Source organism: Palaemon carinicauda, chromosome 21, assembly GCF_036898095.1.
Source record: "Palaemon carinicauda isolate YSFRI2023 chromosome 21, ASM3689809v2, whole genome shotgun sequence".
In the NCBI taxonomy this organism is placed as follows: domain Eukaryota; kingdom Metazoa; phylum Arthropoda; class Malacostraca; order Decapoda; family Palaemonidae; genus Palaemon; species Palaemon carinicauda.
In genome coordinates, this window is record NC_090745.1 from 87837762 (window position 1) to 87850562 (window position 12801).

At 36.1% G+C, this 12801-nt stretch overlaps 1 protein-coding gene across 1 annotated transcript in view; it reads right to left on the reverse strand.

The window, feature by feature from the left end:
- Positions 1–2682: 2682 nt before the first annotated feature.
- The window catches only part of pb (proboscipedia), a 227524-nt gene continuing 217405 nt past the window's right edge, over positions 2683–12801 (reverse strand). The window contains exons 5-6 of the mRNA XM_068344663.1: positions 6087–6238; positions 2683–5271 (exon numbers count right to left, since the gene is read on the reverse strand). Coding sequence (XP_068200764.1) covers positions 3715–5271; positions 6087–6238 — 1709 coding nt within the window. The 3' untranslated portion in view covers positions 2683–3714. The remainder of the gene's footprint in view (positions 5272–6086; positions 6239–12801) is intronic.

Consider the following 12801-nt stretch of genomic DNA (forward strand, 5'->3'; position numbering starts at 1 on the left):
AAAACTTCTTAAAAGACATCATGTGCTACAAATACAATCTCCTGCAACTGACATGAAACTTATAAATAAGCTTCAAGAAGCAGTTAATAAAATCTTTTAGCATTAAATGGGGTTCTTAAAACACGACGAATACAAGGACATTTATTTAATTCACCCTTCGGTCATCAATATTACAATAATATTACTATTCAAAATATTTACACGCAAGAAAAAGGGAGATGCGAAGAAGGGGGTCGGGGTCATTTTCCATAACATTATCATCTCAATTCATCATTACCAAAAGTCATCATCCACTTGGAGCATACAGTCTCAACCTGAACAGTTTATTTAAACATATTTTCATTACTAGTGCAAGAGAAATTACATTTTCCTTTGATATGTCAGGTTTCATTATCTGATTATAACGTAAAATATGTTTGTATAATGTGGCTTATACCACAGTTCTTTACTAGCTATAATTGTGTTCAGTTAGCAATAAAACAAAATTTTCATAACACGCACATATGCACATTTATAATTTTTATATGTTATTACCTAAGCAATATTTTGATAATATTTTCAATTTAGACAACAAGGAAAACATTTACCTTAAAGTGTATGAAAATTTAGAACATTGTTTTCTTTTAAGTTTATACTGAGCCAATTTTACAACATAACAAGCCGAAAGTTCATCTTTAGTTGAAATTTGTCCTCCAGCTACATTAATGTTTTTCTCCCTATACGTTTACAGGTAGGAATTACATCCGTCTAATTTTGATTTGCTATTGTTTTTTCCGGTAGGCTACATGAATCCATTTCAGTTAACACAATTTGTAAAATTACTGTGCCCTTGTGTGCGTAAACGTACACTGAATATTTGCGAGCACACAAGCTCCTCCTCATCATGGGAAATTCAAGTTCTTCTGCTCCTTTGGAGAACCCTAGAAATTCAATAAGGACAGAAAGTGGGGAAGGAAAAATCAGTCCGTAAGAAACTACAATAGTGCAAACTCACTCCTCCCACTCCCCCAGACCCCTAAACCTGAATTCCAGAAGAGATTTTTGCCTTTCGCCCCAACTTTGAAATGAAGAGGGAAAAAAAGCGGACTTCGAAAAGATTTCTGGTTGGAGACAGCGGAGGCGAGAAGCTTTTGCTCTCTCTCTCTCTCTCTCTCTCTCTCTCTCTCTCTCTCTCTCTCTCTCTCTCTCTCTCTCTCTCTCTCTCTCTCTGGCGTCTGTTATTTTTGGTGCGGGGTTTTGAAAAGCAGATGGTTTTGGTAAGATGTACGGAGAAAAACTTTTATGCAATTTCAGCTTAAACACCATGGAGAGGAGTGAGTTTGGTTCTTAGGTTGGTTTAGTTATTCCATTAAAACAGATTTTGTGGTCAAATTGTTGCAGTTATATTACTTATGATCCCTTAATTATTGGATTTATTCGAGTGAGTCTGTACGAGAATTTTTAGATTTCTAGTAATTTCAAAGTTATATATATTAACACCCACATACTCATCACGCTCCGGCACATACACGCGCGCGCGCACAAAAAATAGCAAAAAAAAGCACACATATATATGTGTATATATATGTATATGTATATATATAGATATATATGTGTGTATATATATATATATATATATATATATATATATATATATATATATATACAGTATATATATATAATATATATATATATATATATTATATATATATATATATATATATATATGGGCATGAGCTTGTTTGTATTCTACAAAAAATCATGTGCTTGATACTGTGTTCATGCGTCGTATGATGTATTATGGTATTATGTTAATGATTCATTTACTGTGCGTTAAAGTAAGTAATCATTATCTCACACTCTTACCCTCTTTTGGATATTCATGTACTTGGCTCGTTGCTCTACATATTTTCATCAGGCTTAGTGCTTCATTGTAGATTTAAAATCTTCCTCCCACAAGTCAATGACTTAAGTGAACCTTATTTGTTCTATCCACGTGTATTCACTTTCAGTATTCGTTCGCTTGTAAGGTAAGATAATTATTCAGTTGTATAGGTGTGCCTTCAACTCATTTCTAACTTTTTTTTTCTAATTAATTCAACCCTCAGTGAGACGTATCATATATGGATATTGAATTTTCTTATTAACAAATACTTAGCTATTGAGTGTAATATCATATGTGTTGTTTATTTTTTTACGTGGTTCTGTTATCCGAAATGTTGTAAGTGACAGTTTCTTTCATAAAAATTTTTCTGATCGAATATTGCTAGTGTGAATGGGAGTTGTTATTATGGATACCACACGTGGCTTAGATTATCTGAGCTCACACTCGTTGCACTGTAATTAAGAGAAAATTAGATGGTGAACATTTGGAAGTATCTCTCTCTCTCTCTCTCTCTCTCTCTCTCTCTCTCTCTCTCTCTCTCTCTCTCTCTCTCTCTCTCAAAACCATAAAAGCTGTTTTCCCTTCTCGTTACTCCTACCTGAAGGAAATTTCTTATAAAGAATTTTTTTTATATATATTTAATGCATTTGCTGCATCCAGAAAATTTAAAAATCCTTTTCTTGAATATTCTTTAAAGTTACCTATAAGACATGGCATTGCAATTTTAGAAGATTGTTTTCAATATTAGACAACAATGACACATTCGATTATGTTCTCTTACTTCGACTGTATGCTACAGTGGATATGGTTTTCTCCCATGGTCAGTCCAGGTGTACTACCTGACTTCGCTCAGGCTCACACCTCACATTATTCCTCAGCTGGTGTCCTATCACGGACATCATCGAGGGAGGAGTAGCACTTCCTACATATCCCAGAATGAAAATGAAATGTATATGAATTATTGCTGAAAACTTTCACAACAGAATGATGACCCCATATCACGAGTGACCTCGAATTCGAGAGCACATGGGAGACCGAAGCTTAACCCTACGGGATGAAGGGAATAAGGACGACTATGACATCTATCTTGGCGTCTTCAAAAGGGAGCCTCTGGGAGGGGAGGGAAACATCTACAAGGGTCAAAGTGGGCTTGGGAAATAGGTCTTAAGGGGAACTTGGTCTAATGGTAGGTCTTTATGGGGTTGTGTGGAATGACTGGCAACACAGCGCTACATCACTCATTTGGGGGCCTGACCCCCGTTATATGAGGGCAGGGGATCTGCATAGTCATCTAGTGCCATGCAAATTTTAAAAAATGTCCTTTAGGTCCATGACAAAGGAAAAGGAAAGACCCTATTTCGTAGTAGATCCTCTGAACCTGAAAAGAAAAAGTAAACTTGGGGTTTTGATATCACTTGTATTGCAATCTGTATTTTATGATCAAGTATCATAACTTACTTGTAAGCCGTAATAAGGCTAGATGTTTTCTTTACAATTCTTGAAAAATGTGATTGTACGCACACAAGCTTTGACATTTCTATTGTGGTGAAGTCACTAATATTGTATGTGGTCCCGATTGGATTTTTCAAACTATTCAACACAGTTGTCTTTATAAAATACACCTTCATTATCGGCCTTGAACTTCATCATGTTAAGAAATTATAACAAGTTATCGTGCATGGTCATTTTCATCAAATTGAAAACTTAGAAAAAGAGGGGAGCCACTGATTTATTTTCATTATTCTGCACTTGTATCCCTTTATTGTATTTCATATACCAGTGTGGTATTCAACCTTCCTTCTCTATTTGATTTCTCATTAGCTTATTTTGCCATTCAATTCTGTTTTGACTCAGCTCAGCTGATAGTACTCTGGGGCAAAGTCATTGGCCAGATTAGAAAGAAAGTTGAAGTCTGATGAGTTGCTGTTCTCGCTAGGGGCTGTGCTTCCATTGGTTCCTCCACCATGACCTGCACTTCCTGGATTTCCACCTCCAGGACCAGCACCCCCACCACCACCCCCACCACTGCCCGCACTGCCACCGCCATTTCCACCCCCTCCCTGCTCAAAAAAGTTGAAGGTAAAGTTGAGGTCGTGGTCATGCTGTTGTTGGTGATTTGGATACTGCTGATCCTGGTATGGCATGCCTTCACCCCCTCCACTTCCACTGGTTCCATTTCCTGCATAGTATCCTCCCCCTCCTCCACCTCCACCAGTCTGACTCATGTTGGCCATATTGGCCATGTTAGCCATTGCTGAGCCCTTTTCTGAATGGTCATAGCCTGTGGCACCACTCATGCCATAAGAATCATAGTAATGGTGGCCACTTGTGTCGCCTTGTCCACCACATCCATACATGCCACTACTTCCATACATGTAACCATAACCTCCATATCCATCACTACTACACATCATGTTGTTGTTGTAGTAGTTCCGGTTGTAGCTATATGAATCCATCCCGTAACCACTACCATACATGTTGTGGCTTCTTTGTTGCTGCTGTTGCTGTTGCTGCTGCTGTTGTTGGTGATGCTGTTGGGCACATGTATAATCGTAACCGTGGGTGTTGGATACCCGTTGATTGGCTGCATTGTTCATGAACTGAGGAGGAGTTGCTCTACCCATGACTCTATACTGGTCCATTGCCCAGGCTCCCCTGTACACTCCTGGGTAGTTGGAAGCAGTGGCACCACGCCCTTTTCCTTCTGTGCCACTACAGTATGAGGGAAAAGTTGACCCCCTCCCTGAACCCCGACCACCAGTATTGGCACCGAACCCATGTAATGAAACTGAATTTGTTGTTGAGGAAATAGCAGTACCCACAGTAGTAGTTGTAGTTGTTGGCGGCGCCCCTCTAGCTGAGGTGATAGGTGGGGTTGTTAGGGCTGGAGAGCCAGGCACTCCTCGCGTTCCTGTCAGATGGGCAGGAGAAGCCGTTGGAGTGGCAGGTGTTAGAGGAGGAGTGGCCCGAGGGATGGGAGGTGTGTTGAGAGGTGCTGTGTCTGGCTGCCCACCATCCTTCATACTAATGCCTTCACCAGCAAAAGTTACTGATGCTGGATACCGCAGACCTGCACTTTCCTCACACTTCACTTTTGATGTATCCATGGCCGTGAGAGGAGGTGGCTGCTGAGCTTGGGTGCAAGCATTGCTGCCAACGCCGGCTCCCACGGACGTTGGTGGCATCCCAGTGGCTGCAGAGACTCCGGGCAAAGGTAGACTATCGTTACTTTCTTCTTTCTTGACATCCGAGGAGCACATACTGTCAGGGGAGGAAGGCGCTGACTTGGTGTTGTTGTTGGTGGCATCGTCCAGACCATGACGTCGATCTTTTTTCTCCGGCTCGTCCGTTTTGGCCAACGCTTGACGTTTGTGCTTCATACGCCGATTCTGGAACCATACCTTCACCTGGAGAGTATGGAAACATTAGGGTGATATATTTTAAGAAAAGTATTAAATTACTTAAGACTTATAACATATGGTACTGCAAATCGATGTATTTAATTTCTTTCTATTTTTAACCTGTAAGTAAAACTTTGATTTAAATGATTTTTGTTTTTCGTTACTGATGCTGTATTTAGTTTGTACTGTATAACAGGAAAAGTATTTCCCATAAAAGTTAAACTTTAACTTACTATACTTATATGGGCTATTTGATAATTAAGGACTGAATCTTTGATTGATTATATTTTCCAATTTATGCAATTGTTTGTAAATTAAAGCAATAATATATTCTAAGAAATTGTGGGAGGGAAGTAATTGATAAAATTATACCACGTGAACTATTTGGGGGTATTATCAACCAAATTTGAAACTGTCCATTCTGCTTCATTGAGAATGGTATATAGATGGAGATAAGGAATAGAGTAGCAGTAAGCAAATTGAAAATTTGCATTTGTTTAGAAGGGATATTACATCTTACTAAACCCAAAAGACAATTTTCTCAACAACGGGTAAACAAGTGAGTGATGTATTGAGTTTCTAGGGTAAATAAAGTTATAGTATTCTTCTTATTAGTGAGCAATTTGTCTAGTGATTCAAGTATTTTACTTAAATTGTGGTGAACTCTTTGTTAGTTTCGAGAGTGAAACACCATGCTAGTTATTGCAATAAATTCTGTTATGTCACATCCGATACTTTTCTCGATGTATTAGTGAGATATAATTTTACTCAGGATTATTTTCATTACTCTAAAGTAAACTTTTAGAGCAAGAATCACTAACCTGTCGTTCCGTGAGGTCGAGAGAGGCGGCAATTTCTATCCTTCGAGGTCGACATAAATACTTGTTGAAATGGAATTCCTTTTCCAACTCTAAAAGCTGTGTGTTGGTGTAGGCGGTCCTCAGTCGGCGTGGTAGACCGTTTTCCGTCGACCCTGAAAAATGCAATGTTTGTTAGATATGGCGCAATAGGATAATTAAGAAAATTAACTGTACGTATGTATGTGTATATGACATAAGACGCTGACTATATTACCGGGAATATTTAAATAAGTTTTCATTTTACATTAGATTTTTTTAGAAGTAAAAACAGTTGATATAGAGGGATGGCAATTCTTTTTTTGGGGGGAAGTATTATTTTTGGCTTTAATGCCGAGACCGAAGGTATAATCTAGAGATAAAGGTCAGAAAATATTAAAGGGTCCATATTGAAGGCCTATTCTCACTCCATTGCTAAGAGTTTTGAAGTCTTAAATAGATAAATCAGTAGATAGATAGAGAATTTAGTGCTGTATAGTTGTTATTTTGTAATGAAGATTTATAGGTAGTTAGTGTGAGGGTTCGTGAGGAATTTCACAGCCATATAGGTAGGGTTCGCAACAAATTTCCCATTCAAACAGATACTTGATAATAAAATTGATTAAAAAGTCAGTTATTGAAAAAAATTAAGCTTCTCATCTCTGAAAAGTATAGTTTTTCTCTACGCTCACAGCCGAAGTCACAAAATTTTTATTCTATGGGTTGGTTTAGTTTCAATAAACAAAATAAAAAAATATTGCACCTGTCAAGAATCATTTAACTAGATTTCTTAATGCATCTTAGAATTTAGGAAAAAGACGCTTTTTATAACGTATCCTATTTATTATATCAAAGGAAATCAACTTAGATCAATTCCACCTTTCAAACTATAGATCACTAACAAATTATCTGATTTTAAACATCCCTGAAAATTGCTATTTCCGTCTGAGGTCACAATTCCTCTTAGTGTACTTGGGTGTTAATAGATTGTATAAATATAACTATTTTTGTATGGTACTATTTTAAGTACAAAGTATATTTCTTATTTTCTACGAGTGACAAGTCGCTAATTTAACATTTTGTGGTTTTGTGATAGTCTTAACATAATGTATTGATTTTATTTTATCCTGCTTGAAAATGACACCAATATCGGAATTATTATTATTATTACTAGCTAATCTTCAACTCAAGTTGGAAAAGCAGGATGCTATAAACTCAAGCGCTCCAACATGGAAAAATAGCTCAGTAAGGAAAGAAAATAAGATAGTAAATAACACTACATAAGAAGTAATGAAGAATTGATGTAAAATATTTTAAGATTAGCAACAATGTTAAAATAGATATGTCATATAAACTATAAAGAGACTTATGCCAGCCAGCTCAACATAGAAACATTTGCTGCCAGCTTTTACTTCTGAAGTTTCACTGATTCAACTACTAGATTAAGATTGATTGATTGATTTAAAGTTTTCAGGAAGATAATTCCACCAGTATAGAAGAATCTACATATTCCCTTCAAAGTAAAATATCACTTGGAGAATTCTTCACAAAGCACAAGAAAGTAACCTTGCATTAGGCTATAAATATATATATATATATATATATATATATATATATATATATATATAATCATTAGAGAGTCATTTTACCGTAGGTTTGCTGAGATAAGTTCATATATTTGCCATGACTTATCTGTTGTGAATATATATTTACAAACACATCTTACTTCCAAGAAGGTTTTCTGGCTAAAGAATTCCTTCATTCATTCCTTCTTTGGCTTTCTTTCTTTTTGCAAAAACTTAACTTGTGTCCTTACTTCATTTATTGTATTCTCGTCTCTTTGCGCATTTTATCACCTTTCATTATTCTTACTTCTAAGTATATTACTCATATGAAATACGAGTTCAATTTCTTCCAACATTTATAGTAACACTCATTTCTCCGTCCTCAGTGTTTCCGTTTACCCTCCTAATATCACTAAGACTTCATTTAATCTGTAGGTTACTTCTTTCAAATAATTTTAAAACCTTTTTGCGAATCAGTACTGTATAATCTACAAGTATCAACTATTCCACTCTCCATACACCATTCATTTTCGTATCCCACAACTTTGCACCCACATATAATGTTCTCTTTCTGACTTCTCACACCACTTCTTCATTCAATATTGACACAACACACACTTGTCTCAGACACGTACAGTACATTGCCTCTGTCTAATTTGTATAATTTTAGAAAAGGAAACAAGAAGTTATTATTTTCATCAAAGAATGTAAAGAAAGACTGCTGGTGAACCTAATTTCGGTCAATTTAGAGTTGTCGTTTATCCTGCTAAGTTCCTGAGTTGAATTTTACGGTAGTAGCTAAGATACAAAATCTCTTGAATGGAAGGTTTGTGTGGTGGTCGTAGAATCATCTCTGCATAAACGTGAAGTTGACGAGTAGTAGAATGAAGGACATTAATTGCACTGGATAAATTTTGAAGTGTATCTGCAAAGGCTTTCCTTGTTCTCATGTAACCTTCAAAATCAATGCTTATCCAAAATTAATAACTCTGTGGAATTTAAAGCTGAGAAATTGATTTTACACTGATTCAATTGGACACTTGAGTCATTGAAGTTATATTCGATACTATATTAAAGGTTTAAAGGCCGCTCATGAACGGCAGAGGCAAGGGATCGAACAATGTTTTAGATACTGACCATATGCATAGATGATCAGCACCCTCTCCATGAAACTGGGACCTGGGAATGCCAGGCAATGGCTGCTAATGATCCAGAAGGTGGACCTAAAGGCTCTCCCAAACCTCCACCCATCCCTTGCTCACAAGGATTGTGAGGTTACAGACACTCCTGGGAACTATCAAGCTTCAGTGGGTCTCAAACCCCTGTTCAACAGATTACTAGACAAGGACGTTTCCAATAGACTACCGCAACAGATAATCACATAACCTCCTCGCTTCCCTGTGATTTCAAGCAGAGCTTTTGATACTTCTGACCTCTGTAGGGATTCTCCCACTGAAGGTATTATATAAGTTTATTTACTGTTTTCATTGTACTGCTCTTTTTATCTAGAGGATGAGTTTTATATGCTTTCTCATTTGGTTTATAACAAAGGTAGATTTCGAAAAATATAGTAGTTAGGAAGGAAATAGAGAGAATATTTGTGATTAATTCAGTTGAAAATGTTTTGTGGGAAAGAAACATTATTTTAAGTAAAATTAGTTCTCTCTCTCTCTCTCTCTCTCTCTCTCTCTCTCTCTCTCTCTCTCTCTCTCTCTCTCTCTCTCTCTCTCTGTCAGTGCTGTTGGCGCGAGTTATCTTTATGAATTATGCATATGAATTTATGGAACGATTCATTCTCATGGTAAATTGAAAATTGAAATTTCCGTAGACAAGCTATCTAAAAGTCCTCTTCTTTTCAGCATTCGAAAGTAAGTTAATGAAATGCCAATTAGAATGGTCCTTCCTTTCGTCCGGTTGGAATGTACTTCAAAGAGAACGGGGAACGTTGCCAAATTATTGTTATGTATACATGTTTATCATCCGAGTTGTCGTCAATTTTATGATCTATATCAATGGCCAAAGTTTGGAGAATTTTACACAGGAAAGTGACAGGTTAAAGATTTGTTTCTCAGGCAGATATTTAAGTACGAGTAGTGTATTTGGGAATTATTTATTGAAAGCTTCTCAGAGTCTATATATGCATATATACTGTATGTATACACACACACACTATATATATATATATATATATATATATATATATATATATATATATATATATACACATGTGTTTGTGAATGTTTCCTACTCCATTTATTCAACTTTTTCTGACAGCTGTTTCAGCCAATACCAAATAGTTATCAATATATATATATATATATATATATATACTGTATATATATATTTGTATATATATACAATGTTTGTATATAGTTGTATGTATATACTGTATGTGTGTATATACATATGTAAGCATTCTACAAACACATACACACACATATACATATACATACATACATACATACATATATATATATATATATATATATATATATATGTATATATATGTGTGTGTGTGTGTGTGTGGGCATAAATAAAATTCTATCCTTCCATATTTCTCCTTTATCCTACCACAATATCATCTTTAGCATAATGTTCAGTTTTGTGTTTTGCTACCATATTACTTACTGTAGAAGCAAGGTATGCGTTTCCAATCACATCATATAATTATATACTTTACTATTATATATACCGTAAGGAATCATGGCTACGAATAATATATAACCACACCATATCGGTGTGGGTTTATCCTCAAATGTTTTGATTGTTTCCTTAGAGATAAACACAGTATATCTATTTGTAAAGCGTGAATGAGATTGGTGTGGTGTCAGAGATAGGTTCTCTAAAGATTTTATCATGGCAATCAGAAATAATGATATTATATCAGTCATGATTATGCAATTAATGGTTTTATATTCTTACGCTTGGGATTTTAGTTGTCGGTAATCCCGGGATGTTGGAGTTAGGGATTTCATTCTCAGTAACCCCATTGAGTTGGGCATTAGGGTTTTCTCTCTCTGTAAACCCCTTATATTGCAAGGAGGCTTAGTACATAGAGGTGCACTATTCCCGGATTTGTGAAGCCGACCCGCGTATAGGAAATAAAGCTGACTCGCCTGCAGCGTGACCTACCAAATCACGTAGCTCACGATGTTTAATAAAGTGGAGATGTCACTGATACCCCAGTTCAAGTAGAAAAATTGTTTTGGAGGAATATAAGCTCTCATTTTATCGCTTAAATGATGCCTAGTTCGTGTACTGCATAAGAATGCACTCAAAGACTCTGCAAAACCTTGAATCCATTGGTTACATTTCATCGGTATGTATTCGGTAGGCTATATGTTTTTTTTTGCAAATTTTTTGAACCAATGAGACAGAAAACATTCACACGAATAATTATGCCAACCCTTTATAAAAATGGAATTTTTATCTTTTACATATTCATTATGAAGTCAGCGAAAACACTGTAAATTTTTCTAGAAAATAAGAAATAACCATTTCATTTAATACCTTACGTAAGTGATATGTTTATTTTCCTCTTTCACCTGGGACACAGTGCCCCTGTATCTTGCAATAAGTGGTGATATCAAGTTCAGTATCATATTTGTACTTTTAGCTGTTATACACTTTTTAGATTTTGTAAAAAGTTGGAGTAGCAACGATGAAATAGTCTTATAATGGGGTACATTCGAAACATTATCGTTGTAAGAGAGTGCACACACACACATGCACAAGTGTGCAAGTGAAATTATTTTATTTTTATGCTTGGGCTTGTAGTTTTCCAAAACATGAGGATCTTAGAAAAGAAAATGGGTTGAAGCGACACGACCTAAAAACTTTTCTCCAAATAAGCATTCCCGTTTGTGTAGCTTGAGTCTTCCTCTCCTTTAATGCATCAGGAGTTGACAGATTCATTTTAGTGGCCAGTAGTTAAGTTTCATTTTATGGCTGTCTCTGCACGTCTTATATTAATTTGATAATTTTGTTTGCAATAGTTTAATAGGATAAGATTCTGTCCCCCCATGCCATAGTTGACTATTTCTGTCTTGTCTTCGTTCCTTGAATAAATTTGTATTCTTTTCTGTATGTTGTCTTGATAAAATATTTTTAAATATATCTCTGTTAATATGGAATTTTTAATTCCTTATGATAAAAAGATAATGAAGTCATTATTTTTAAAGATTAGTCTATGACGGTCATGAGGCTGCCAAAGGATTTGGTATTTTCTGCCCTACACGGTAGCTGTGTCCGCTATCCAAGTGGCTTCTAGGATTTTTATAAGGAAAGTGACCAGTGGCATCTCCAGGTATTAAAACTCCTTGTGATATTAGAATTAATTTTTTGTTCTTAATAACCCCAGGAAGTTAAATTATTGTTTTCATTTTCGGTAACTCTGAGATTCTGGAACTAATGTTTTCGTTCTCGATAACTGCAGGATGCTGGAATTAGTGTTTTTGTTCTCGGTACCCCTGAGATTCTGGAACTGATGTTTTCGTTCTCGATAACTACAGGATGCTGGAATTAGTGTTTTCGTTCTCGATAACTGCAGGATGCTGGAATTAGTGTTTTTGTTCTCGGTACCCCTGAGATTCTTGGAACTGATGTTTTCGTTCTCGATAACTACAGGATGCTGGAATTAGTGTTTTCGTTCTCGATAACTGCAGGATGCTGGAATTAGTGTTTTTGTTCTCGGTACCCCTGAGATTCTGGAACTGATGTTTTCGTTCTCGATAACTACAGGATGCTGGAATTAGTGTTTTCGTTCTCGATAACTGCAGGATGCTGGAATTAGTGTTTTTGTTCTCGGTACCCCTGAGATTCTGGAACTGATGTTTTCGTTCTCGATAACTACAGGATGCTGGAATTAGTGTTTTCGTTCTCGATAACTGCAGGATGCTGGAATTAGTGTTGTCGTTCTCGATAACCGTGAGGTGTTGGAATTAGTGTTTTCATTCTTGTTAACCCTAAGATTCTTGAATTAGTGTTTTCGTTCTCGGTAACCCCGAGATGCTGGAATTAGTGTTTTCATTCTCGTTAACCCTAAGATTCTTGAATCAGTGTTTTCGTTCTCGGTAACCCTAAGATTCTGGAATTAGTGTTTTCGTTCTCGGTAACCCTGAAATGCTGGAATTAGT